This window comes from Siniperca chuatsi, linkage group LG19 (genome assembly GCF_020085105.1).
Source record: "Siniperca chuatsi isolate FFG_IHB_CAS linkage group LG19, ASM2008510v1, whole genome shotgun sequence".
NCBI lineage: Eukaryota > Metazoa > Chordata > Actinopteri > Centrarchiformes > Sinipercidae > Siniperca > Siniperca chuatsi.
In genome coordinates this window covers 15,853,251-15,876,800 of record NC_058060.1, presented here as the reverse complement: position 1 = coordinate 15,876,800, position 23,550 = coordinate 15,853,251, and the positions used below count along the sequence as shown (strand labels likewise).

The 23,550-nt window shown below is 39.2% G+C and overlaps 1 protein-coding gene across 3 annotated transcripts in view; it reads right to left on the bottom strand.

Moving 5' to 3' along the window:
- Positions 1-12,986, bottom strand: part of vipr1b (vasoactive intestinal peptide receptor 1b) — a 50,450-nt gene extending 37,464 nt beyond the window's left edge. Inside the window, exons 1-4 of one of the 3 annotated variants that reach the window (XM_044175776.1) lie at positions 12,445-12,986; positions 12,283-12,333; positions 4,078-4,168; positions 1,420-1,530 (exon numbers count right to left, since the gene is read on the bottom strand). In XM_044175776.1, coding sequence (XP_044031711.1) covers positions 1,420-1,530; positions 4,078-4,168; positions 12,283-12,318 — 238 coding nt within the window. In that variant the 5' untranslated portion in view covers positions 12,319-12,333; positions 12,445-12,986. Of the gene's footprint in view, positions 1-1,419; positions 1,531-4,077; positions 4,169-11,408; positions 11,713-12,282; positions 12,334-12,444 lie in introns of those variants that run through there. The other 2 variants (XM_044175775.1, XM_044175777.1) reach the window with 2 other exon arrangements.
- Positions 12,987-23,550: the final 10,564 nt, after the last annotated feature.

Sequence of the window (23,550 nt, the reverse complement as noted above, 5' to 3'; positions counted from 1 at the left end):
CTTATACTTATACAACACTTGAACACCAAGCATATATCACTGGAATTTCTTTCATTCACTACAGAGTCGAGAATGGAGGCTGTTGAGTTACGCTAAACAAGAAAATAAGTCCCTGTGACAAGGACACAAGGTTTTGAAAGAAAGGGAAGCAAATGGAAGAAATGCATCCAAAAAAGGGGCTCAGAATCGGACAAGCAAGACAAGATTGTAAAAAGACATGTTGAATAGGAACATTAAGATGATTATTCTTGGTAATGGCTCAGGAAGAAAATTAAACCCTGTTAATGAAGTAACAGAGAGCTGAAGAGGCTCCTGGTAGAGAGAGACAAAAGGTGATTCAAGAAAACACAAACATTTGGGGATGTTTCTCTTTCTTATCTTAGGTTAGTGCATCACCTCTCTCCCTCCCAACTCTTTGTCTGTACTTGTTCCAAAATAAAGGTTAAAGGATGAGCTGGATCCCTCCTTGTTTTCTTAGACCCTGGCTGTAATCTGTGACTGAGTTTACATGCGCTTTTTAAATCTGGTCTTTCATTTAGCTCATGTAAGGGCCACGTACTGTTTACAGTAACCTGGATTAACTCTTATCCTGGTTTTGAGGTACCTGGAGAACCCCAAATATCTATATGAAACAGCTAGTTCACAGGGTCAGCACTAGTGTGGATAAAGTTTTTTTCCAGAGCTGGTAGAGAAGAGTAGGAGGGCAGTCTATTCCTCTTGCTTTTCAAAATGATAGGAAAATTACACAAATTTAAAAAGTTCTGACATTTTGCAGATCAGTCTTGTAAATAACGATGTAACGATGCTCTTTATGAGTCTCGTGAATCAATATCCAGTTTCCTGCGAGTTGTTTGCCTTGGGCTTTCTGCAGGGTTTTGAATAATTTTCCGATGTCCTCAGGAGATGATGGGAAAACCACCAGTTTGATGACTTTAAATGGCCATTTGCATGCAAGCAACACATTTCATCTTCAATATCTACCCAAAGGCTTGTCTGTATGCAAATACACTTAAATATCAAAATGCTCAAAGATGGAGAAAATGTGAATAAATGAAAATATATAAATGTGTTAGCCAGCCCTGATCTAATGTCAAAATGACAGCACAAAGTCCTGTTTGAACACCTGTAGGCTTTTTGTTGCCCTCAGATAAATTATTCCACTGATACAGCATGACTAAATTATGTAAATACTCCAATTATTTTTAATTATTTTTAAAGAACATTGTAATTTTCTTGTTCTCAAGCTAAAAATGTAAGTTTGAAATGATTTTACTAGCACATTTATCCACTTTTGATAAATAAATGATGATAGAAATTACAGTTTTGAGGATGAACATGAAATGGAAACTAAACATATAACCAAAAAATATATATTTTATGCATGTTGTATTTAAATTAACTGAAGGAAGATGTGTTTACCTTTGTGCTGGTCACTGAAGTAACTGAAGTAAGTGGGGCAGGTTATTGTAACCACCTCTCCGATGCTGGCTGAAGGCCAACAGGCGATGATATCCCACATGCCTTGGCAACCTGCCAGGAGGAGACAATACCATTAACAGGGCATCACTTATATAGTGACACGCGCACACACACATGCCACAATGGCGAAATTAAATCATGTGCTTAACATGACACCCCTGACACAATCAATGCTGTGCAGTGACTGCAAGGTGCAATTCTAATAAAAGACCAATGTAAACAGAAATGATTTTAGCAGCAGTATTTTTCAGTTTTAATTCAGAGATAGATTATTATAGATATGGTGGTATCATCGGTACAACATTCTGACTTTATCCATCTTCATTCTTTCGATTTTATCAAATAAAATCGTATTCTTTAAATGCTGCAAACATTTTATCACAAGTAAGATACACATAGGAACACAAACAAAAATCTCTTTAAATCCAATTTGAAGACATTTAGTCATTCACATCTGTGGTGGCTGGTTGGAAAGATATGAAAAAATGTATTGTATTGATTGATGTATTGAACAATCAATACACAATCAGGTAGTCAACTCCCTTGTGGTCTTTGTCCTCGTATCTCCAAAATAGACTACACTTTCAGAAACTACTTCTTTTTTGTAGCTGTTGTGTATTTCCATCTATCCAATTATTTTTGAAAGGGTAATTGCAATAGCTCAGAAAACTTTTTAACTCTTTAATCTTATTTCGTTTAAGCTTTGAGTCCTCTTAATTCTCAATCTTGCTTCCTTTGGATTCTACTAGCATGTGGCTAAAAAGAGAAACCTGCACCACCACTATCACTGGTTGTTTTGTCTCCTCTGACATCGCTACCGCTGGCGCATGACCAGGTGCTCAAGGCAACACTTCGCCCAGACATGATCATCTTCTCAGATTCCACCAGGCAGGTGATCATGTGGGAACTGACAGTGTCCTGGGAAGAACACATGGAGGAGGCTCACAAGAGGAAGCATGCCAAATACCAGGAGCTGGTGGAGCGGTGCAGAAGCCCAGGCTGGTGGGCTCTCTGTGAGCCGATTGAAGTGGGCTAAAGGGGGTTTGCAGGGCGCTCACTCTGCAAAGCTCTAACTGGGCTTGGAATCACCAGAGCAAGTGGCTTTGGATAAAGAGGACAGGCCCGTGGCTTGTTGCTGCTAAGATGCAAGCCAAGACTTGATTAACCCTGGTTGGGTCACCTGGGCGAAGGGGTCTCATGTTGAAAGACCCAAAACTCCCCATGATCCCAGGAACATCACTGATGATGCATCCCAGTGCATCCGGGAGATGCATCTTGGAACCATTGGACAATCTCTATAATATGTTGCATAACCATAGGGTGTGAACGTATGGTTTCACACAAATGCACACACTGCAATACAATTCATTTATTAGGGATGTGGCCTGTGAGAGCAGCTTCCACTAACTTCCTGTTGAGGAAGCAAGATATGAAAGTAGAGAAATGAGAGTCATTGCAGAGATAAGGAGCAAAGCTGTTTCCACGCACGCAGTTCATATATATTAACTCAATGCACAATGCAGTATGTACAGCATGTGCAGTGATTTTTTTATTAAAATGAGACCAAATGAAGATAGCACAGTTTTTCACTGTGTTCGTAAAGTCATTGGAAGGAGGAAGGGCATGGACGTATTTTTCAACCGAGCTCCATATTCATATTATATCGCATACTCTTCATTCAGAGGTCAGACTCTGTATATACATTATTTATTTACTTACTCCCACAGACATAGGGGGTGAGCCCGAGGGTGTTCAGCTCTCACTTCATTGTGTCATGTTATCATTAAGTATTTCCATGGGTGTATGAGCCAACAAGGGAGTGATTTTGGACATGACAGAGGTCACTCCAAATCCGTCTAGTGATAAAAATGGTGAAGGTGTAATTTGTCCCACCCTAAAGTGGGACAATCCTACCCTAAGGTGCAACAAAACTAACAAAAGAGTTGGGAGATGTCAATCAAGCACACAGTCCTGAGAAGAGGTCTTATTAGGCACGAAAAGTGAAAACACCTGTGTCGATATCAAACTTGTGTATGGCCTACATTCATAGGCTATAATAATAATAATAATAATAATAATAATAATAATAATAATAAGTAATAGTATAAATGTTGTCAGCAATGCAAATAAAAACTCCCAGTGCTGTTCTGGGGAGTTAAAACTGGAGTCTCCTGGTTTGTAAATTTAACCTCTGCTACAGAGCGGCTGACGGGGTCAGACTTGAGGTAATCTGACCTAAACGGTGGGGAAAATAAAAAGGCCAAACACACCACCACCACATTTTGGTTGATTTTCAAATGTGTGGATTAATTGCATTTTTGAGGCTGTTACCATCCTACAACTCTGACCACAATATGGTTACTTTACCTTGAACTGAGACATGATTGAAAGAGTTGTCTGAGGAAAAGTCAGAATAATTCAACTATGTCTCTGCAAAAACTCTGGCCTGTATTTCTGCCTGCTATAATAGTGCTTTATCTATGGGCTCCCACACTGTATTACCTTATTTATTTACTCACACTGTTTCCCATTTCCTGTGAATAGCCTCCTGCACACCCTAAACATTCAGAGAGAGGAAAATATGTTTTCATGAATGACCTGAAGTGACGTTCCCAAAGGTGCTATTCTCACAGCGCTCTTTCTCCAGCTCGATCTCGTTCACCACATCACACATCTGCACCGATAACACCTGTGGGAGAGGCAGAAAGCACATTTAGGTGTCAAGAATCATATATACTTCCATCACACTGCAATTAGGCACTGAAAGAATTCATATTCAGTGAGGCTGAGGCGGGTGGACAAGTTAATATTTTAGTTAACATTTTCCTTCATCACATTCCTGCAGCCATGGCCTTTCATGCAATGTTTTCCTACTAGAATAAACCCCCAGCTAATAATACAGTAAATACACAGAAATGTTCTCTATGTCTGAAATCCACACAGAGCTCCCTCTTGCCTGGCAAATAGATGCTATCATGCAAATGGATTAGGAAGTGGAGAAGGGAGCCACTGAGTAATCTACTGCGATTGTTCATCTGTGTCAACAAAGGCTGAAAAATGCAGGCTGACAGCCGCTGGCGGAGAGCTGGTGGGTCAATGAAAATGTGTAAGACGAGCAGCGAGTAGCTAGAGAAGGTCAGTGGAGCTGAAGAGAGAGAGAAGAAGTCAGCACGAGGCAGAGAGTGTTCATGAAATATCAGGGAAGAGTCATCCGTAATGCGTAGGTATTGGTAAGATTATAGGATTTTTAAAGGGTTGTTGTGTGTAAAAAATAATGAGACCATCCTGGTAAAAACTGGAGAAGTCGGTGAGTTCCTTTCAGGTCAAATCTGATATAAGCACAGCCATCAAAGATATAGAAAACAATTAAAACACAAAGTCTTTACGGCTGGATTTTTTTCTAATGGTCCAGTTAAAGCCACAATGTGCCGAAACGTATGTGGCTATAGGATTATTCAAATTATTCCGATTTCACAAGTTTTGTAGAAAATGAGGCAATTCTGATGAAAATTGGCGGAGTCTATGATCTGCTTACAAGTCACAACTGGTGGGGGCCAACAAGCCTTCCGAACTAAATGACAAAATACTGTTTGTCAATGTTTGTCATTGCCCTTCAAGATGACGCATATAATATCAGCAGAATAAACTGGCGTTGCCTCCCAAAGCCATTATGTATGACCATTACAAAAAGTCCCCCTCCACTCAAAAATGTGTTTTGCAAATTGTTACTGTACTTCTCTTGGATGTTTGAGCTTCACTGTGTTCAATGATGTATGTGCAGAGTTTGACACAAGAAGTCTGTTTTCACATTCATCTGCTGAAGTTTCTCTGCGCTCACCTTAAACGTATATGTACCAGCACGATTTTGTCAATCATGGTCCAATATACAACTGACACAAGTGTGATGTGGAAACTTGAAACCTCCAGTGCACATTGATTAAGAACAGACTTTTCAGTGAAGGAGACATCTTGTGTCCAGTAGTTAAACTTTTGAAATGGACAATATTTGCATATTCATCGATTCTGGATATTTTAATGACGAAGGAGGAGTAGATGTAATTTGAAGAATTTCTAATTAGGTAATTGAACTTTTTTGTGTAAACCATGTCAGACCAAGTTATTATTCCAAGCAGAGTATTTTCATATGCTCCTAAAACTCCAGCTACATCTCTCTCCCTTTCCTTGTGTGCTCAAAAACATGTCTGGAGGGGACCTTTAAATCCTACACATAGGGGCTTTAAAGATTTGGCTCAAGGTGAAGGTGACAGATTTTCTAAAACACTACTGTGCTGCTATAGCCAAGTTTATTAATCATCATCAGCCAAATAAGCTACTGCTGACTTGTAAGCATCAAAACAACACTGCATCAAGAACAAGGACATTGATAGAAAATATGGAAAAAAATCAGTACATACAGTACAAACTATGTAATACCTCCATGTTATTTACTATCGCCTCTCCACACAGCCTTCTCTGAGCACTCAGTCATTGCCTAACTCACTCTCCCCCATGGATGAGGTCATCGTGACACTATCACAATCCACAGAACTTTGCTCAAAGGAGTTTTTGCCTGCAACCGATTACAGCTGAAAATCCAACATTTCCAGAAGTAATAGCAGCAGCACTGGCTGGGAGGCATGAAATTAAACTGCTAACATTATCTGTGCACAGCAACATAGACGAAGGAGGAAATGTCATGTTGGTCAGACCACTATTTAACCTTATTTTTAAATAGCATGGAATTGAGTGTCGGGCAATATAACAATGGAGCACTTAGGTTTTGCGTCCAAAAGCCCCTCAGAGGGGAAGATAATACTTTATCGCAGTGAACTTAAAACAGAATATTATATTCTACGACCCGTACAACCTGGTCTATGGGAGTTATGTCAGTGAGCAATATGATTTAACATCAGCACGGTAATCCTAAATTAAAACTGCACTGCAAACAGCAGACAAAGTTAGCAACTAGCTGGTGAACATAGTGGAGCATTTAGAGGCTAAAGAGATGGTGATAGGTGTGGAGACCAAAAACAGGGCTAAAAGGAGAGTCAATATTGGACTTACATTCGACAGATGGCCAGAAACACTTACACATAATATAATAAATGCTAACATTTTTCCATGTTTACTGGACGATAAGCAATTGTTTCCTAACATGGCCATGTCAACTTTATAAGGAAATAAAATGTCAATGTGTTGTTTTCAGCTTGTTCTGCAGCCTCCTAGTGGCAAGAAAAAAACAACAACATAAAAACAGGCTTTTTCACTGAAGACATTTTGTCACAATAGGAAAAGCACAGGTGTAAATAATAAAATGAATGATGGCTCAGTTCCATTTAGCTGTTTCAGTTTTAGGTTCCTGCTATTGTGAATGCTGGTTCACTGTCACACTGTCATGACTTGGGACACCTGACTAGAAAGGAGCCATAGTTAATATTATTAGTAACACCTGTGCTTTTCGTTTGACAAGTCAAACTGTCTTCTATGAAAAAGGCCTATTCTGCTTTGTGCTTCTAGTGGAGCATTTAAATTCAGAAATCTTAAAATGAAGGCACATGCTGTGGGGTTTTTTCTAAACTAGAAAAACTAGCTAACAACCCAGATTTTCAGTTTAATTCGATATGAAAGTGGTGTGTTGTTTTTGTTTCTTCTGGCTTTTGGGAAATGCAAACCAGTGGCAACAAACCTGACGTTTCCCAAAAACCATTAATGCTGCACAAACACTGGGATCAAGCTCTCTTCATTGCATGGAGGTAGTTTCTCAGTTCATGTATAACCCGGTATATTGTGAATAAACCCAGAATACACAAAGAGGGAAAACAGTGATAACACCAAAAGGACACCAGACCTTCGCAGAGGTCAATAGTCCAGTCTTCTATGATATGTAAATCTACAAGCACAATCACTATATATGTTTGGATATATTTCCAAAACAATTAGAATTACAGTATGTCAAAATATGGTTGTGCCTAGCTGAAGCCTCATAATCTTAGCTCACAATTGACCTATCTCGCAATGTTAACAAAGGTGAAAAATTATTTGTGCATCCACCCCGTGATTCAGATCTGCTCCAAAATATAGGTTCCTCCTTGGCTTCAACCAAGTTTCATGAAAATCCGTGATCATGCTGACAGACAGACAGACAAACAAACTGAAAACATAACCTCCTTGGCAGAAGTAAAAATAATCATCACAGTTCAAAGTATGTGATTTATGGAAGTGGCTGAATTTGGGGTACATTTCCTCATCTATGAAGATACAAGGGGAAGGGTCCTGGCAGTGATCTATGCTCAAGCTCAAAATGCGGATTTAAAAAAATTTAAAAGTCTGCCAGTTTGAGACGCTGAAAACTTACCTATAATATCTACACTTTGGACAGCCATGGAAATGATGTAGTGGGCAATTGATCAAAATGTAATTTCCAAACTATGCAGATGATAAGTGGACCTCTGCAAAGCATACACACAGTGTGTCCGTGAGCAAAACATCACATAAATACCTGCCAGCTCTGATAGCTTGTTAGCACAGAGCTCATCATGGGGGCTGCCAGGTTGTTGCTTCACGTTTTTAGTGATTGTTGTCATTTCAAATGGCCGCCGGTCTTGCCTTGTTTGAGTATAAGACAACGATCAAATTAAAAATGAGGAGAGCTTACAGGAAAATGAAAGGAGAAGCTTGTGTCTATTGGTGGGCTCACAATGCAGAGTAATGTGTTTATCCCCATCCTACACTTCACTGGAGAGCAACATGTACATCATGCGTACCTCTTCAGCCATCACCTCATGCTGTTTCACTTGGGGTTGATTAGCCAGTAAGCAAAGTGTGTGCATTGGACACGATTTAAAGATTAAACACTTTTCCAGCCAAACAAACAGTCAGCTTGACAATCAGTCTGTGCGGCAAGTGTGTAAATATTGAGCAGAATTGTAAATTGTTCTGGACGAGAAGATCAATACCATTCTCAAGTCTGTGCATTAACTATTATGCTAGTCAATTAGCTTAACTTAGCATTAAGCCTGGAAGCAGGGGGAAACAGCTAGCCTCTGTCCAAAGTTCAAACATATGCAAACCAGCACCTATAAAGCTTACTAACTGACATGTTATATCTTGTTTGTTTAATCTGTGCACAAACAAACAGGGAGTTATAAGTGCTGGAACTATTTCTCTCTGGGCGCGTAAGTTCAAACCTAGCCTTGTTATAACGTAAGTGTAATTTAGTAAGTGGAGATTTACATTACTAAATTAAAACAGGTTGCAAAACACAAACTAGTTCTTACGAAGAGAGTTGTTACTAAATATTTACACAGTTACAAGTAACTGCCAGGTACAGCTGACTGTCAGCCTGCTAATATATGACCCGTTTAGAGAGTAAAGAGAAAAAGAGATATGGATTATGGTCAACACATTTGACCTGACAATTGATAAAATGCTGTTTAGTAATGATGTAAACCAAGAATTTGAATTATATTTCACAAAAATAACAACATACATCAAATTACAAAACGTAATGGCAAAAGCATATTGGATGTTAAACTGCATGAGTACTATAACTCTGAAAAACCTATATTTACAAAAGATTGACAGTTAAGGTTAATATATCATTTATCTCCCTTTAACGGTTATTTTTGTCAGTTATGTTACAGCTCGTGATGCTACATTAAATTTGTGTTTACATAGTAGATTGCTTTTATGATGGTAATGTTTTTTCTACAAACTGCTATACATATTACTAAAATGTTTACTAACTAAGACAATTTCTTAAGTTTTGATTGGTGCAACCAAGTTTATTTTATCATGTGGTTTAATGTTTGGAAATAGGCAGGAAGTCATTAGTCATTATCACCCCCATACTCCTTTCCAATGTCCTCTTCTCCCATCTGCATTGTGTTAAACCAATAACTGTGACATCCAGCCACTAACATGCACTTTTAACCACTTATGGGATTTTCTGCGCTCCCCTCAACACCACATTGCCTCACTAGATATATTGATGAAACATGTCAGGGTATGTTATTGTAAAGCAGCCGTCTAGGACTGTGAAAAGGACACAAAAGGAGCACAAACAGCAAACCAGCAAATGTTTTCCACACCTATAAGAGCCACTAAAATATGTCAACAAATGACATATCTGATCTTTTAAAGCCTCGGGGTGGGCCAGACATCTTAGAGTTGTCAGAGGTGAGGAGGAAGACATTTTCACACAATCACTTGGATGTTCACAGTCTTTTCTGCCTGGAATGAGCTTCACTGACAGACATTAAAGGAAGCCATGCTGAATGTCAAATTACTAGCTTCTTGGAATCAACTTCTTTTCCGATTTTCTTCCACATATTCCTGAAATTGTACCAAAAAAGCATTGTCACTCCTGATCACTGAAATTACTCTGATACTTGTAAGAGATACGACGCACAAGTAAATCCTTGTCAGGAATTGTGTGCAGTGAGAGGAACAGCAGCAGAGCACTCCTGACATTTCTTAATAGAGATAAAACAACTCTGAAAAATAAGACATAACTGTAGATGACACTTGTTCTTAACAAGCCTAATGAAAAGACCAAACTCCCAAGGCAACTTGGGAACAGACCAACAGATTTTGTTATCATGCTACTAGGTGTAAATTAACTAGTTGTTAATTTATTTCCCAAGATACACATTAAAAACATAGATACAGGAAAGCCTATACATCTAGCACCCTCACGTGCACACTTCACAGCTGTCAAAATTATTATTACCATGTCGCAATGCTCAAAGTCTTTCCCTCCAATCATCTTTCCACCAGAGAGAAATATGTCGAAAAATCAGGAATTTAGACCAGTTAAATTACTATACATGTCCTCATGGGAGAAAATTGTTCCCTGTTGTTTATGAGATGTCAGTACTTGTAAATATTTTAGTGGATGGTATATGTGCTTAGATGCATTCATCCATCATACTAATTTACAGTGGTGTGTGTATTAAATTAAATATATAGAACAATATTACCTTCAGTAATACCATAATATAAATATACTTTGTTCCAACTGAAAAGGCTTCTGATCAACCATCAGATTCTCATTCAAATTGAGCTCTTTACTGGCCTTTATGGTAATCATTCACAAAGCAAGTAAAAAACAGTTGTTGACCGACTTCAGACTACAGGTAAAAGTTGCCAAACTCACATTTAATGACAATGTGAAAAGAAAATCCAACAATTTCAATTCTGATTTTGGCCACTGTCATATTTGTGGTCATAAATCTGTTGCATATCTGGTTTGTGGCAATGTGACCTCAGTCTGAACAATCTTATTTGAACTGATTTGATTCTGTGTAGGCGGTGAAGCACAGTCTGGTCTTGTTGCCAGCTGTTGAAGAAACTTGAGGTTTACAACTAATGACTCAGCTGACAGATATTGAATTCAGTTTGTGAATTCATAAGGTCAGATGTCTTATGAGGAGATGTACCCCGTAATTTGAGGTCATCCTAAAACACAATAACAGAAAAATGGCGAGTAAAATAGGTTAAATGGCCAGATTATTCAAATTTACTAGGAAAGTTCAGGTGGTTAAGATAGGTATATCGATATAAATACTAAGGGGCAAAACACTTTTTACATTGTGTCAGTAACTGCAAGCTAGATAGATATATCCAAATCAAAGAATTTTGGAAAAAGCAAAATGTATTGTCGATCATAAAACACACAGCCATTAGCGCGTAAAACAAGCTGAATCAGGATTTCCAAACTCATCTAAATGTGGCTGTATGAAAGGTTTATCGCGCTCCTGCGCGCACAGTGATCAAAGTGGCGTAATGTAGGCTATATAAAAACTCATTTTATGCGGGTTAGCCATGGCTTTAGTGAACTGGCTCTTCATTACAAACCATAAACGACAGCTTTCCTTTTAAAATGAAATAAAAATATTGCTAAAGTAGACAAAGGATAGCCTACTTACTTTTGACAGATATCCGTGGAACAGCAGTAGAAAGAACAGCTGTGAAGCATCCATTCTGTCTGTTCTTATTCAAGACTCCTCGATACTCAAAACTCCTTCGTAAATCTTTTAAGGTTTGAGTGAAGAAAGCGAGGCTGTGTGTGTGTTTCTGCATGTGTGAGGTGAGCCACACCGCTGCTGACGCCCCATCGGACTGCGCTTTTCTCTGTGCACTCCTCCAGCAGGAGAGCTACCCCCCCCATTTACAACTCCAGACCGCGTGTCCCAGGAGGCAGTGTGTTAACACGCCTGTCAGGCTGCTGGAGATGGACTAATGTGCTTTAAAGATGCTGTAAATTACAGGACCACTAATTACTTGTTGTGTAACCTCGTGAATCTTTTGTGATGTCAGTAACCAGGTTTCTAACCAAATTTAGCGCATTTTTTTAAAGGAAATGCGAATTTATGCATAAGCAGTAGGTGGCGCTAATTCTCCAGTCAGATGCCGTTATACATTGCAGAAGAAGTGGGCGCAAGGAGATACAGTAATTGAAAGAGGCTAGTCAAAAGGTCAAACCTCAAAGGGTGGGGGGAAAGTAGAAAACATTGTAAATATGGCATTTCTCAAATATTAATTGGAAGAGTTAGAGTCTCCTCATCGCTCCACACAGATCTGATGTTTTCATCTGCCGTTTAATTCACGTTTCATGTAGCCTTTAGGCTACATCATGACTTATTTGCAAAGTTTGTTTCCATTAAACTTTGAACAAATTTTGTTTTTATTGATACATCAACTTTTCCACCTCACCCAAGCTTAAAACCTTTTTGAGATATTTTGAAGTTTTGGAGGGGTTTTTTACCCTAAAATTCCCAGAATAAAACAAAAGAACATGACCTCAGTGTCCTTGAAGGCAGGCTCTTCTTGAAACATCTATCACGTACGGTCCTGTGAAAAGTCGTTGGATAAATAAAGTAATCATGGAAAACAAACTAGATTTTCCTAAAAATTCCTGAGTTCTTCCAGTGTGCCTGAAAATAAGAATCGTGTTTTCATTACCTTAGAATACACCGTTTATATCAGCGGAAGCAGGTCCCCTTCCATGGAGGCTGCCATGTTGCATCACCATGTTTCTACAGTAGCCCAGAACAGACAAACCAAACACTGGCTCTAGATAGGGACATTCACGTTTTTTGCAAGTTTTGTGGCCACCGTAGTTTCTCCTACAAGCTTGGAAGGGGAGGGTGAGGCGAGCGGTATTTAAAGGTTGCAAACTGTAATTTCACTGCTAGATGTGACTAAATCCTACACACGGCTCCTTTAAATACAACAGTTTGGAGATATGATGTTGGAAATACAGACAACAATGACAGTCAGAGGCAGAAAGTGTCACAGTCTGTCTTGTTCTTTCCCCGTCACTCTGCACTCCCTCACCTGATTATTGATTCCCAGCACCTGTCACCCATAGCACACCTGCACATAATCAGCCACTCTACTCCCTATATAACACAGCTCCTCACCTCAGTCAGTGTCCGGTCTCGTTCATGGTAGAGGACAGAACGCTAGTTCACCTATCTCCTAGAACAATTTGGACTCCCTTCACTTGAAACCTACCCATTCTCTGCTACTGCTATTCAGTACCTCTTCCCTGGCTCCTTCGTGTTCCTGTCATCTGTGTGGTTCACTTCAGCTCCAGTCTCAGTGTATCTCCAGTCTTCCGTGTGTGATCACTCCAGCTCCAGTCCCCGTTGAGCTCCCGTCTCCCGCGAGTCTTCCACTCCGTCTCCTGGGTTCGAGTGTCGCTCGTCTACAGTGAGTGTTACTCTAGTCTCCTGGTTCGAGTTGGATCTACCATCTGGACTTCCCCCTCCTCGCCAGATCTCAGCCAACTCCAGACCAAGGACAGTAGTTCTCTCCTCGTTCTATATCCACGCTTTTTGTATTAATAAAGTACTCACTATTCTCCTTGTGTCTCCGGCCTGATCTGTCCGTAACAGAAAGGAGGAGGGAATAAAGCTGCATGATTTGTGAAGCAAGGGTAAGAAATATATAGAGAGGAATCCACTAAACAGCTACTTGCTTTGCATGCATGATAAAAAGTCCATTACCCAAATTGTACTGGAATCTAGAAACATCATCTTGTAATTGCAAATGCATAATGATGAGAAAGGTGTAATCCCTTTGTTCAACTGTGAATTTCTATTCCTATTCCTATTTCTAGGCCCTTGCAGCACCTCTACAACCCCTCTGTCTCCTGTACTACACCCCTGCAGTCACACAAATACACTCATCCATCCTGGATCACTGGCTGCAACTTCAGACGTCCATCTTCTCCAGCCGCAGTCCCACGCTCATGCTGTCAGTGTCACAGCTGATCGACCTCCGCTCACAGCTGACGGGACCTTGCGGCACAGCGTCATCTTCAGTCTCTGTGACGGGCCGAGTTCACCCTTCGAGGCATTTCTCTGCATGAGCCCACCCATTAATAATGATAGAAAATATGCTTTGCACAAGCCAGCATGACAAAAACATGAGTCAACACAAAGAACATAGACTTGTTTCATTTGTTTTTTTCCTTTGTGACATCACAGGTTATTTTTGTTGTGTGGCCTCACCTCATGGTCCAGGTCTAATTTGACCATGAATGCTATCATGCTGCCTTTTTTTTTTTTTTTTTTTTTTTTTTTTTTTTTTTTAAGACTGTTAGGGTCAGAGCATGCTGTAGTGTACATAATATGTAACAAGTGATAAATGTAACAATAATAAATGCTGAATATTGTACAAAGTGCACAATGTACACTTGTATGAAATGATTGTAGCAACACATGTTAATGTAATAAACAACCACATAATGTAAAGTCACATAAAACACCACAGAGATGGTAATATTCTTCCTTGATGACGTAAAAATGTTGAGAAATAGCTCAGTTAGTTGATGTTGATGAGTTGTTAGATGACCAGGGAATATAAGTGATGTAATTACATTATCTGGCAAAATATTAGTCAATCCATTCAGATGGCATTTCTGTACCATTTTGACACATTTTTAGCCACACTAGCCACATGGCGCTAGGGATAGCAATTTTGGTCAGTTGGTCCAGACTGAAATTTCTCAACAACTATTGGATGGATGGATGATTGCCATTGTTTAGTACAGATATCCATGGTTACCAGAGTACGAATCCTAATGACTTTGGTGAGGTCCTGTCTGATCTAGTGCCACCATGAGGTTGACATTTGGAGTTTTGAGTGAAATGTGTCCACAACTATTGGATGGATTGCCATGAAACACTCCCTCTCAGGATAAATTGCAATTACTTTGGTGCCCCTTCACCTTCAATCTAGCAGCATCAGGTTAAAATTTAATTTGTCCAATACTTTGGTTTATGACCAAATACCTGCAAAACTAACAACATCAACCTCAGCTGCACCATACCTGCTAAACATCAGCATGTTAGCATTCTCATTGTGAGCATGTTAGCATGCTGACATTAGCATTTAGCTCAAAGCAGCACTGTGTGTCTGCCTCACAGAGCTGCTAGCATGGCTGTGGACTCTTATTCTTGTAACAGTGCAGAAAATCTTACTACATTATTAGTTGCTACAGACCGGTTGTTTTAGTTTTTTGAGTTGACCTTGATATGTACTTCAGTTCCTCTGTTTAACAACTATAAGCACTAAGCAGAGTCCTATAGTCCTACTTGGATCAAATATAATTTGGATTAAATGATACATTATCTTATATTCAGTAAACACGGTCTAAAATCTTGATTTGTGAGTTACTGTAAAGATATTGCCAGTTTGACAGCATGAACTGACATACATCTTTCCTTTCAGGTGGATAAAAAAGAGCACCCTTTTTGTGTTGAAAAAGACAAATTTATATTAGATGAAAAGAAGATCTACCATTTCTTTTACCCAGCTGCATTTGAAACAGATTTGACCTTTAAATCCTGGAGGTTGATGTATCAGATTAGCAGACCATGGAAAACCAAAGGAACCCCACAAAGGATTTCTCTTAGTGAGGTCAAGAGTCTTTCGCTACTGAATTCGCTACCTGTGTCAGGATGTTCCACTCTGAAGAGGCAATGGATGATAATAAATTAAAGCACTAAATTATTGACAAGTAGGCTAAACTGTTCTTCTAGGTCTCAGAGAATGGAGGAATGAGTAGGTTACACTCTTGCACTTTAATCATTACTCAAGGTCATCTCTAGATGGAAACCCTAGATTTGCAAAATTCACACACATGCACATTTGATTCAGCACAGCGCTTGACTCTGTACGCACCAGCAATGTCAGATATACCGGGAGCCGCTTCAAAATATTCTTTAATGATGGCAGAGGGGACTTGTTAACTTATACATTTTTTTTTTGCTGTATTGTAATAATGTCTGTGTATGAATTACTTTAAAGTACTTAATGTAGCATAAAGAACAACAAAGTCCACATAGGGAGGAGGTTGTGGTGGTCAAACGCGTGAATAATAAGTCAACACTGACTTTTGATTTCTCACAGGACACAAACAGCAGCCTCCTGGGTGAAAGTTCTGTGTTTGTGAAAGGCTTTCTAGCAGAAAGCCCTGAAGAAACAACGCGTACAAATCTTGCGAGAGTTTCGCAAATCTAGGGTTACCATCTAGACACAACCATTACTCAACAACAAAAGTCATTTGTTACATAACTTATTATTATTATTATTATTATTTTACTTTCATTACTTAGCCTAGCTTTGTCAAAGCTGCCTTTAAACAACTCCAAATCCTTCACCCCCACATCACATCCTCTGTATTTAACATAGAAGTAGAAAAACAAGACATAACAAGCAAGCAGCCTGCCTAAGGTTAGGAGGTATTTACTGACCATCAGCAGCTAACGTTAGCTTAGCCCAGGTGACTGACCGTGTGCAGCACTAGAGAGAAGTCCTGTCCTCAACTGAAGGCTGAATGTAGGTAAAGCTACAGGTGGCTAGCTGGTAGCTAAGTAGACACATTCAAATTAGTTGCTGGAAGGTGCATTTTATCTCCTGCCCCTGCCCCTGTGCCTAGCTAGCACATCCCGCAGCAGTTTGTCCTCTGACTGCATAGAGAATAAACTGATATCAAGTCTCCATTAAACGTCCAGATAGCTAACAAGCCGGCCCCCAAATTGTCAAAGTAATGAAGCGTTACTGGGATTGGTAACTGTAATGTAATTGCACAACTTGCACAACTGGTTACTGAACAAAGTAGCTAATAACATTACTATAACACGTTAGTAATGTTATTAGCTACTTTGTAAGTAGAAGTACAAGTAATGCGTTACTGCCCAACACTGCTAATGTCAGTTAGATGTCAGTTAAGGCTAACTCTTAACTAGCCAATTAGTTAAACTTCTAGCTAACCTAATTAAGTGACATCTGAAAATGTCTAGCTCACCATAAAGCTAACATAACTTAAATAAACTGGGTGGGTCACCTAACAACATATGGTAGTTCTATGTATAGTATTAATGTAGAAATGGCTCCACTACTATGCCTTCTCTCAATTCAAGAAAGTAGCTTGGCTAACATAAATGCTAGATAACATTAGCCATACTACTAAGCCTGCGTAGCTTGGTGCTATGACGGTTATCCCTCATTTAACTGCCGTTATATGTGTTTCTCAAAGTTATTTAAGGTGTATTGAGCAATTGCTTTAAATTATACCCTATATTGTGTAAGAAAAGACCTGGCTACATAGGTAGCCTATTAGTCAGAGGTTGACAAAACTGTCACTTTTCAGTTAATAAATGTTCCTCTGTCTCAGCCTCATTATATGCGTCTTTGTGTCCTTGTTCCTTAGATTACCAGAGGAACACTGTACTTCCACTACTAGCCCTCACTACACACTAACATTTCGCAATAAAAGAATAAAATTAAACATCTGCCATATCTGTTACTGCTGTCTACAGACGCCCATCAACCCTAAACCAACAATTATTTGTTAATTTTTTGAGCATATTTAATTAAATGTTTATTAATTTGCATTCAATTAATTTATTATAAACGTAATTGCCTCTTTATTTTGTTAAACCAATATTCTGTTGCTCTTTTAGTATTTAAAATTTGGATGACTTAAATACACTTTTAGTCAAACAAATAAAGTATTATTATCATTAATAATTATTATATTGATTATTATTATTTAATCCAATGGAAACTTTTACTGTGAACTAAAAAAACTTTTTAATGCTTATAAAGAAGCCCAAGTGTTGTAACATAGTTTTATATTTAAACATTTTGGGGTGCTATATACTGTATGTTGTAGGAACACATACAAGGGTTAACCACTTTTTTAGTGTACTGTGGAAAGTAGGAGTGAGTGGGATTCATATAAATCCTATGGATAATAATCTTGATTCAATCTCTGCAATTTGTAACTTCTTATCAAATATCAAATCATCAATCAATATGTCATCTTTGTCTGATAGTTACTATCTAAGCAAGTCAGCTTAGATAGATGTGAAGTTGGTTTTGTAGGCATGATATTATAAACCAAATGTAATATTAAACATTAATTAATGTGTTTAGGGTTTTGCTCTAAAAGCGGATCCACATTTCATTCATTTGTATTTTTTACCGTTTTAAACAATAGAGCAGGTCAATTAACAGTGTAACTGAGGTTGCACTATGATTGTCATCATTATAACCTCTGTTATTATGTCCTCACAATGCTTTTCCAGTAATCCTCCTACCACTATGGCTGTTGTTTATCAAGGCGCCAAGCAACATCTCTTTTCTGCCTCGATAAAAAAAAAGCTTTAACCCAAGGTGAAGGTGAGAGCATTAGAGTGTTGTGTGTGTGAGTGCTATTGTCAGCTTGTGATTCAAACACATAGGGAGGATGTTTACCAACTGAGCCTGGTCAGAGTGAATAGAGCAAGAGGAAATTGGAAGTGAGTTTCTACACCTGCATTTTTTGGTCAACACAAATGTATTTTACGTTAGAAACATCCCTTTGTTGTCTGTGAACAATGGGAAATAATGAGCATATCATTGTTGATTCAGATCAAGTACATGATAGCTAAAATTGAATTGAGAACAATTGAGTTTGAATGAGAAAAAAACTGAATATGAAGTCTGCAGCTTTTTCATTGGTTGTTCAGCTACACAGCAGAGACACAAAAGAGTGGCTGCTGTATATCAAGACTGCTTTTTAGGATTTTCTTTCCAAGATGTATCTAACTTGATGCTTCCCATGTTGTAACAGATTGTAAATATTGTATAGATAACTATCTCCATCCATCTGGCTCTCTCTCTAATTTGGACCGCAGGCACTTTGGCTGGATGGGAAGCTGAAAGCGAGAAAAAGCAGGAAGAAGAAGAATCATATGGCTCTCGCAGCCCTCAGGCTTTTTTCACAACATCAATACAAAGATCAGACCTTTGTACACAGGCAAATTGTTGTATCAATATGGTTTTATCTGAGCTGCTGCAATCAAACTGAAGGGCCACTTCCTTCACCCTTACGCAATTAAAGCAATTGCTCCAGTGGCCAGGCTACCCCCTGGGTGATGCTCACGGCCAAAAGACCAGCCTGGTGATGCACAAAGTAACAAATATGCTGACATTTCTGAAAGACAAATACATTACATAAAAGCCTCCCTGCTGTATATGGACTTTATATCTCAGCTTTTGTTTGGTTTACAAAATATATTTCCATACACATGGCTCAAGGAAGTCAGCTCTGTGGGGAGTGCAGCAACCGATTGGTAGGAGTTATTTACTATAGGAGGCTTAGGATAAGCTCTCTTTGCTTAAAGGCTCCTCGTGTCTTAAAGGGTAGTTTGCACTTTGACTTGGCTTCTGTGCTGTTTGCAGTGCTGATAAACTAAACCTTGTTGGAAGAACAGAAAGCTAAGCACATGATATACACAGTGCAACATAATGACAGCCAACTTGATTTTCTCTGTGGTGAGGTATGGAAGAGCAGCCTGCCAGCTGTGGTACAGCCACTCAACTGTTATCTTTTATATTCTAGTTATACATTCTTATCTATGTCTGTCTCTGCATGCACTTCTCTTTGCTGCCTGACCAAACACAAAGCCAAAACCAGCGGTGGAAAGTAACTAAGAACATTTACTCAAGTACTGTGCTTGAATACAAAGTATGTGTACTACTACTTTATACCTCTGCTCTACTACATTTCAGAGTGAAATGTTGTACTTTTTACTCCACTATATTTGTGTGACAGCTGTAGTTAGGCTACTAGTTACAGACAAAGATTTTAAAAACCTATACTGTAATGAGCAAATGAAATATGATGCTTTGTTATTACTGTAAATTAAACTACCCAACAGAATATGAAACAGCTAGAATGAGTTCCACCTTGACCAACTACAACCTTAAAATGCTGTTTAGGTGTTAAAGTAAGACTTTGTAACTTTAATAGAACAGCGGCCACTGTGGCCACAAGTGGCCATTACAGTATAGTGACATTGATTATCACTTCATTTGCCAAGATCCTCTGAAGTCAGTTGCTTTAAAGACTAAATTCTCGAGTGTGGAAGTGAATTTTTGAGCTGGGGAATTAATTTCCTCTAAAAAAAAAAAAGAAATCCTAACTCTAACTAGTTCTTTGGAGCGTTCAACTACATCTCCTAGTCTTCCTCAGCAAATGGAAGAAGATTGCCCAAACTAGCTTTAGTCGATGTGGTTGACGGCACCGTGAAAAGCTAGTAAATGGACTATGAGTTACGATTTTTTTTTGGTCCAACATACTTCTTGTTTTATGTTTGTAGTAAAACCATTAAAATGTTAATCTGGTGGTGCTAGGGTTTTGTAAAATGATGCATGTCAATTGACACACTGCACTACATACTACAACAGTAAAACAAGTCAACAAAATGATGTGATGTCAGTTACACAGCAATATCTGTGTGCTGACAAGTTTGCCAATATTAGCTAACATTAGCCACGATAAGCTAATGGTCATAATGGTCACAACAAGTAAGGCTGTAGTGGCAAAATCCCTGAGTGCAATTAATTGAGAAAGGGTGTGTTTTATTTCTTATGAATTACTCTTTTCATCTGAGACTGTCCTCCCAGAAAGAACAACAGCATCCGTCATTTCAGCAAGTGCCCCAAAATGACATATGTTTACATTAAGGCCCCTACACATGATCAGCGGTAAAACCGCTCTGCACTGGCTGTGCCATTGTTTTCCTATGAGGAGAGCAGTGGCACCTAACTAGGTGGAAGCGTGACCCGCTTGAAATTGCCACCAAGCGCTGCGCTCAAAGTTAAAATTATTTCAACTTTGACCTTGGTTGCCGCTGACCTTTCAAAGCGCAACCAATGAGATAAAAGCTGTATGCAATGTAGCCAGAAGCAACACATGCAAGCAGGGGAGGTAGAGTATGATGGAAGAAAAACTCATACACTGTGTTTCACAGTTCCCTGAACTCTATAACACAACATTTAAAAACATACTACGATCTCACCAGGAAAAGTAATGCATGGCGAAATGTCAGCAGTCAGATGGGGCTACCACATTTGTGAATAGGCAGATGGTTTACGAGCTGCTAAAGTTAGCTTAGCGTACTCTTTGATGACGTATACTTGCACTGTGCTTTGCTTCTGCAAGTGTCTGCACTATGCGCTGTGCTCTACCTCACAGTGAGCGAAGAAAACATTTCTTATGTGAAGGCAACTTTAAAGTGACAAAGCCCTCTAGTGGCCGTACTAATTACGATTGGAGCAAAGGTCAAGTGACATTATTACAGAGCAACAAAGTCCACATAGGGAGGAGGTCGCGGTGGATGGATTTGTCAACAAAACATTACACTTTAACACGGGAGACTGCTGTTTGTTTCCCATTTCCTACTGACAGTCAGTGTTGTTGTTTTTTTAGCATGACCACAATCGCTCCCCGACCTTATCTACGTGTTTATTATTGTAACCATTGACGACAAAGGTGCCCTAACGGTAACAAAGTAGTCATTTTAAGCAAAACCACAATGTTTCCCTAAACCTAACTGAGACGTTTTTGTACCTAAACCTAACCAAACCTTAACCATAGCATTGTAACAGAAGTCAGATCAAAAAACACTTCTTTGCGTCGTTCAAGAGAGTATGGACAAACAAACAAAAAATGGTCATTTAAACGAGCAGTATGTAGAATTTAGTGGCATCTAGTGGTGAAATTGCACTTTGCAACCATTTTAATACCGCTCACATCACCCTCCCCTTCCAAGTGTGTAGGAGAAACTATGGTGGCCAGGAAACTTGCCAAAAAACGTGAAAGGACCTATCTTGAGCCAGTCTTTGGTTTGTCCGTTCTGGGCTACTGTAGAAACATGGTGGTGTAACATGGAAGGGGACCCGCTCCCTCTGTAGATAAAAACAGCTCATTGACCACTGGTCAAAACCCCTCCCTTTTTTTCAAAGGTGATGCCAGTGTGACATGCAAAGTGACAAAACACAAACACAACCAGCAGTGACTTGATAAGCTATCTGAGCCTAAATGGTGGAATGACTGTAGCATCTCTTCAGGGACAAAGAGAGCCTCTTTTCACCTTTTTTAATTTACTCTCAGGGTGCACAATTTTGTACTTGGCAACCATTATGATTAACAGAGTGGTGATGCTGGGGGTTAGAAAGTGCAAGCTTATTTTTTTCATCAGAGAGTCACTAAGATACGGCTGACAATATGGAGTTAGTGACCCAATAAAAAGACAGCATGAGATTGATCTGAAATCAGCAAAAGATGTGTTAAATGCCTAACCACTGTCCTGATAAGCAGCTGTCACTTGGTTGAAGGATTTGAAAATGATGCCTACATAGTGGGAGCGAAGTGACTGTACCAAAGTCAGTGTCACTGTATCCTCCTCCACCAAAACTCATCAGTTCCTCCAGGTACTGATGAGTCCATCTTTGACAGAGAGCTACTCCTCACTCACACCTTCCACAGGGGAACCGTCAGAGTGCTATTTCACACTGAGACCTCACCTTTTGCCCCAATGTAATCATTGTTTCTGGAGTGTAAAATGGTTATGGCCTTCAAACGTAATTGAAGGAACTGAGGTTTCACAATGTCCAGAGAAAAAAGTGATGTGGGGCAGAAGAAAATAATATTACTGAGGCTCATAAATCCTTGCAGCTAAGCATTTATGTGTTAAAAAAGTGAACAAATTGTACTTCAGAAATGATGCAGGTTATATTTTCAAATCTGACTAGTGGTGTTACAATTATAGGCCTTTAATGGCTGAAATTTTGACCATAAATTATCGGATATGGATGTCCATCCATACACATATTTCTAGTTCGGGTCCAGGTCTTGTTGGCTCCATGCAAAGCCATGTCCTCCTGTTCCTGGGGGATCCCAAGGCATTTCCAGGTCAGATGGGATTTATAATCCCTCCAGTGTGTTCTAGTTCTTCTCCCAGTTGACCGTGTCCAGAATACCTTCACAGGAAGGCGTCCAGGAGGCTTTCTAACCAGATGCTCAGACCACCACCAGGCTGAAAAAACTGGCTCTAGGGATGTTGCAAATCAGATCAATCAGCGCAGTTTTTGCCACGCTACTGGCACTAGGGATTACAAGGTCTGTTGGTCAGTCAATCGGTCGGTCCACCATTTTCATCCAGACTGAAATATCTCAACAACTATTGGTTGGATTACAATGAAATTGTGACATTCATGGCCTTTTTGTCTAGTGCCATTTGTGGTTTTGAATGAAATATCTCAACAACTCTTGGACTAGACAGTCATGCCCCCCTCAGAATGAATTGTAATAACTGGTGATCCCTTAACTTTCATCAGGTTAAACATTGTATTTGTCAAATTCGTTGACTAATGGCCTAATAATTCCAAAACTAATGACATTCCTATGAGCCTCAGCTCTACTTTATGTTAAGTGCAAATCAGGGGAAAGTTGCAACATATAGAAAATGTTATGCTAACATGTTGAATTAAGATGGTTGACAATGCTGACATCGACATGTCAGCATTGTTACTGTGAGCATGTTAGCATGCTGGCATTAGCATTTGGCTCAAAGCACTGCTGTGCCTGCAGCTTCACAGAGATGCTAGTATGGCTGTAGAATCTTAGTCATGTTAAAATAGTGTCACAATTAGAGCAGTTATGACATTTGAGCTGCAAAATCCAGAACGTCAGCTAAATACTACATGTTTGGTCAAGATCAT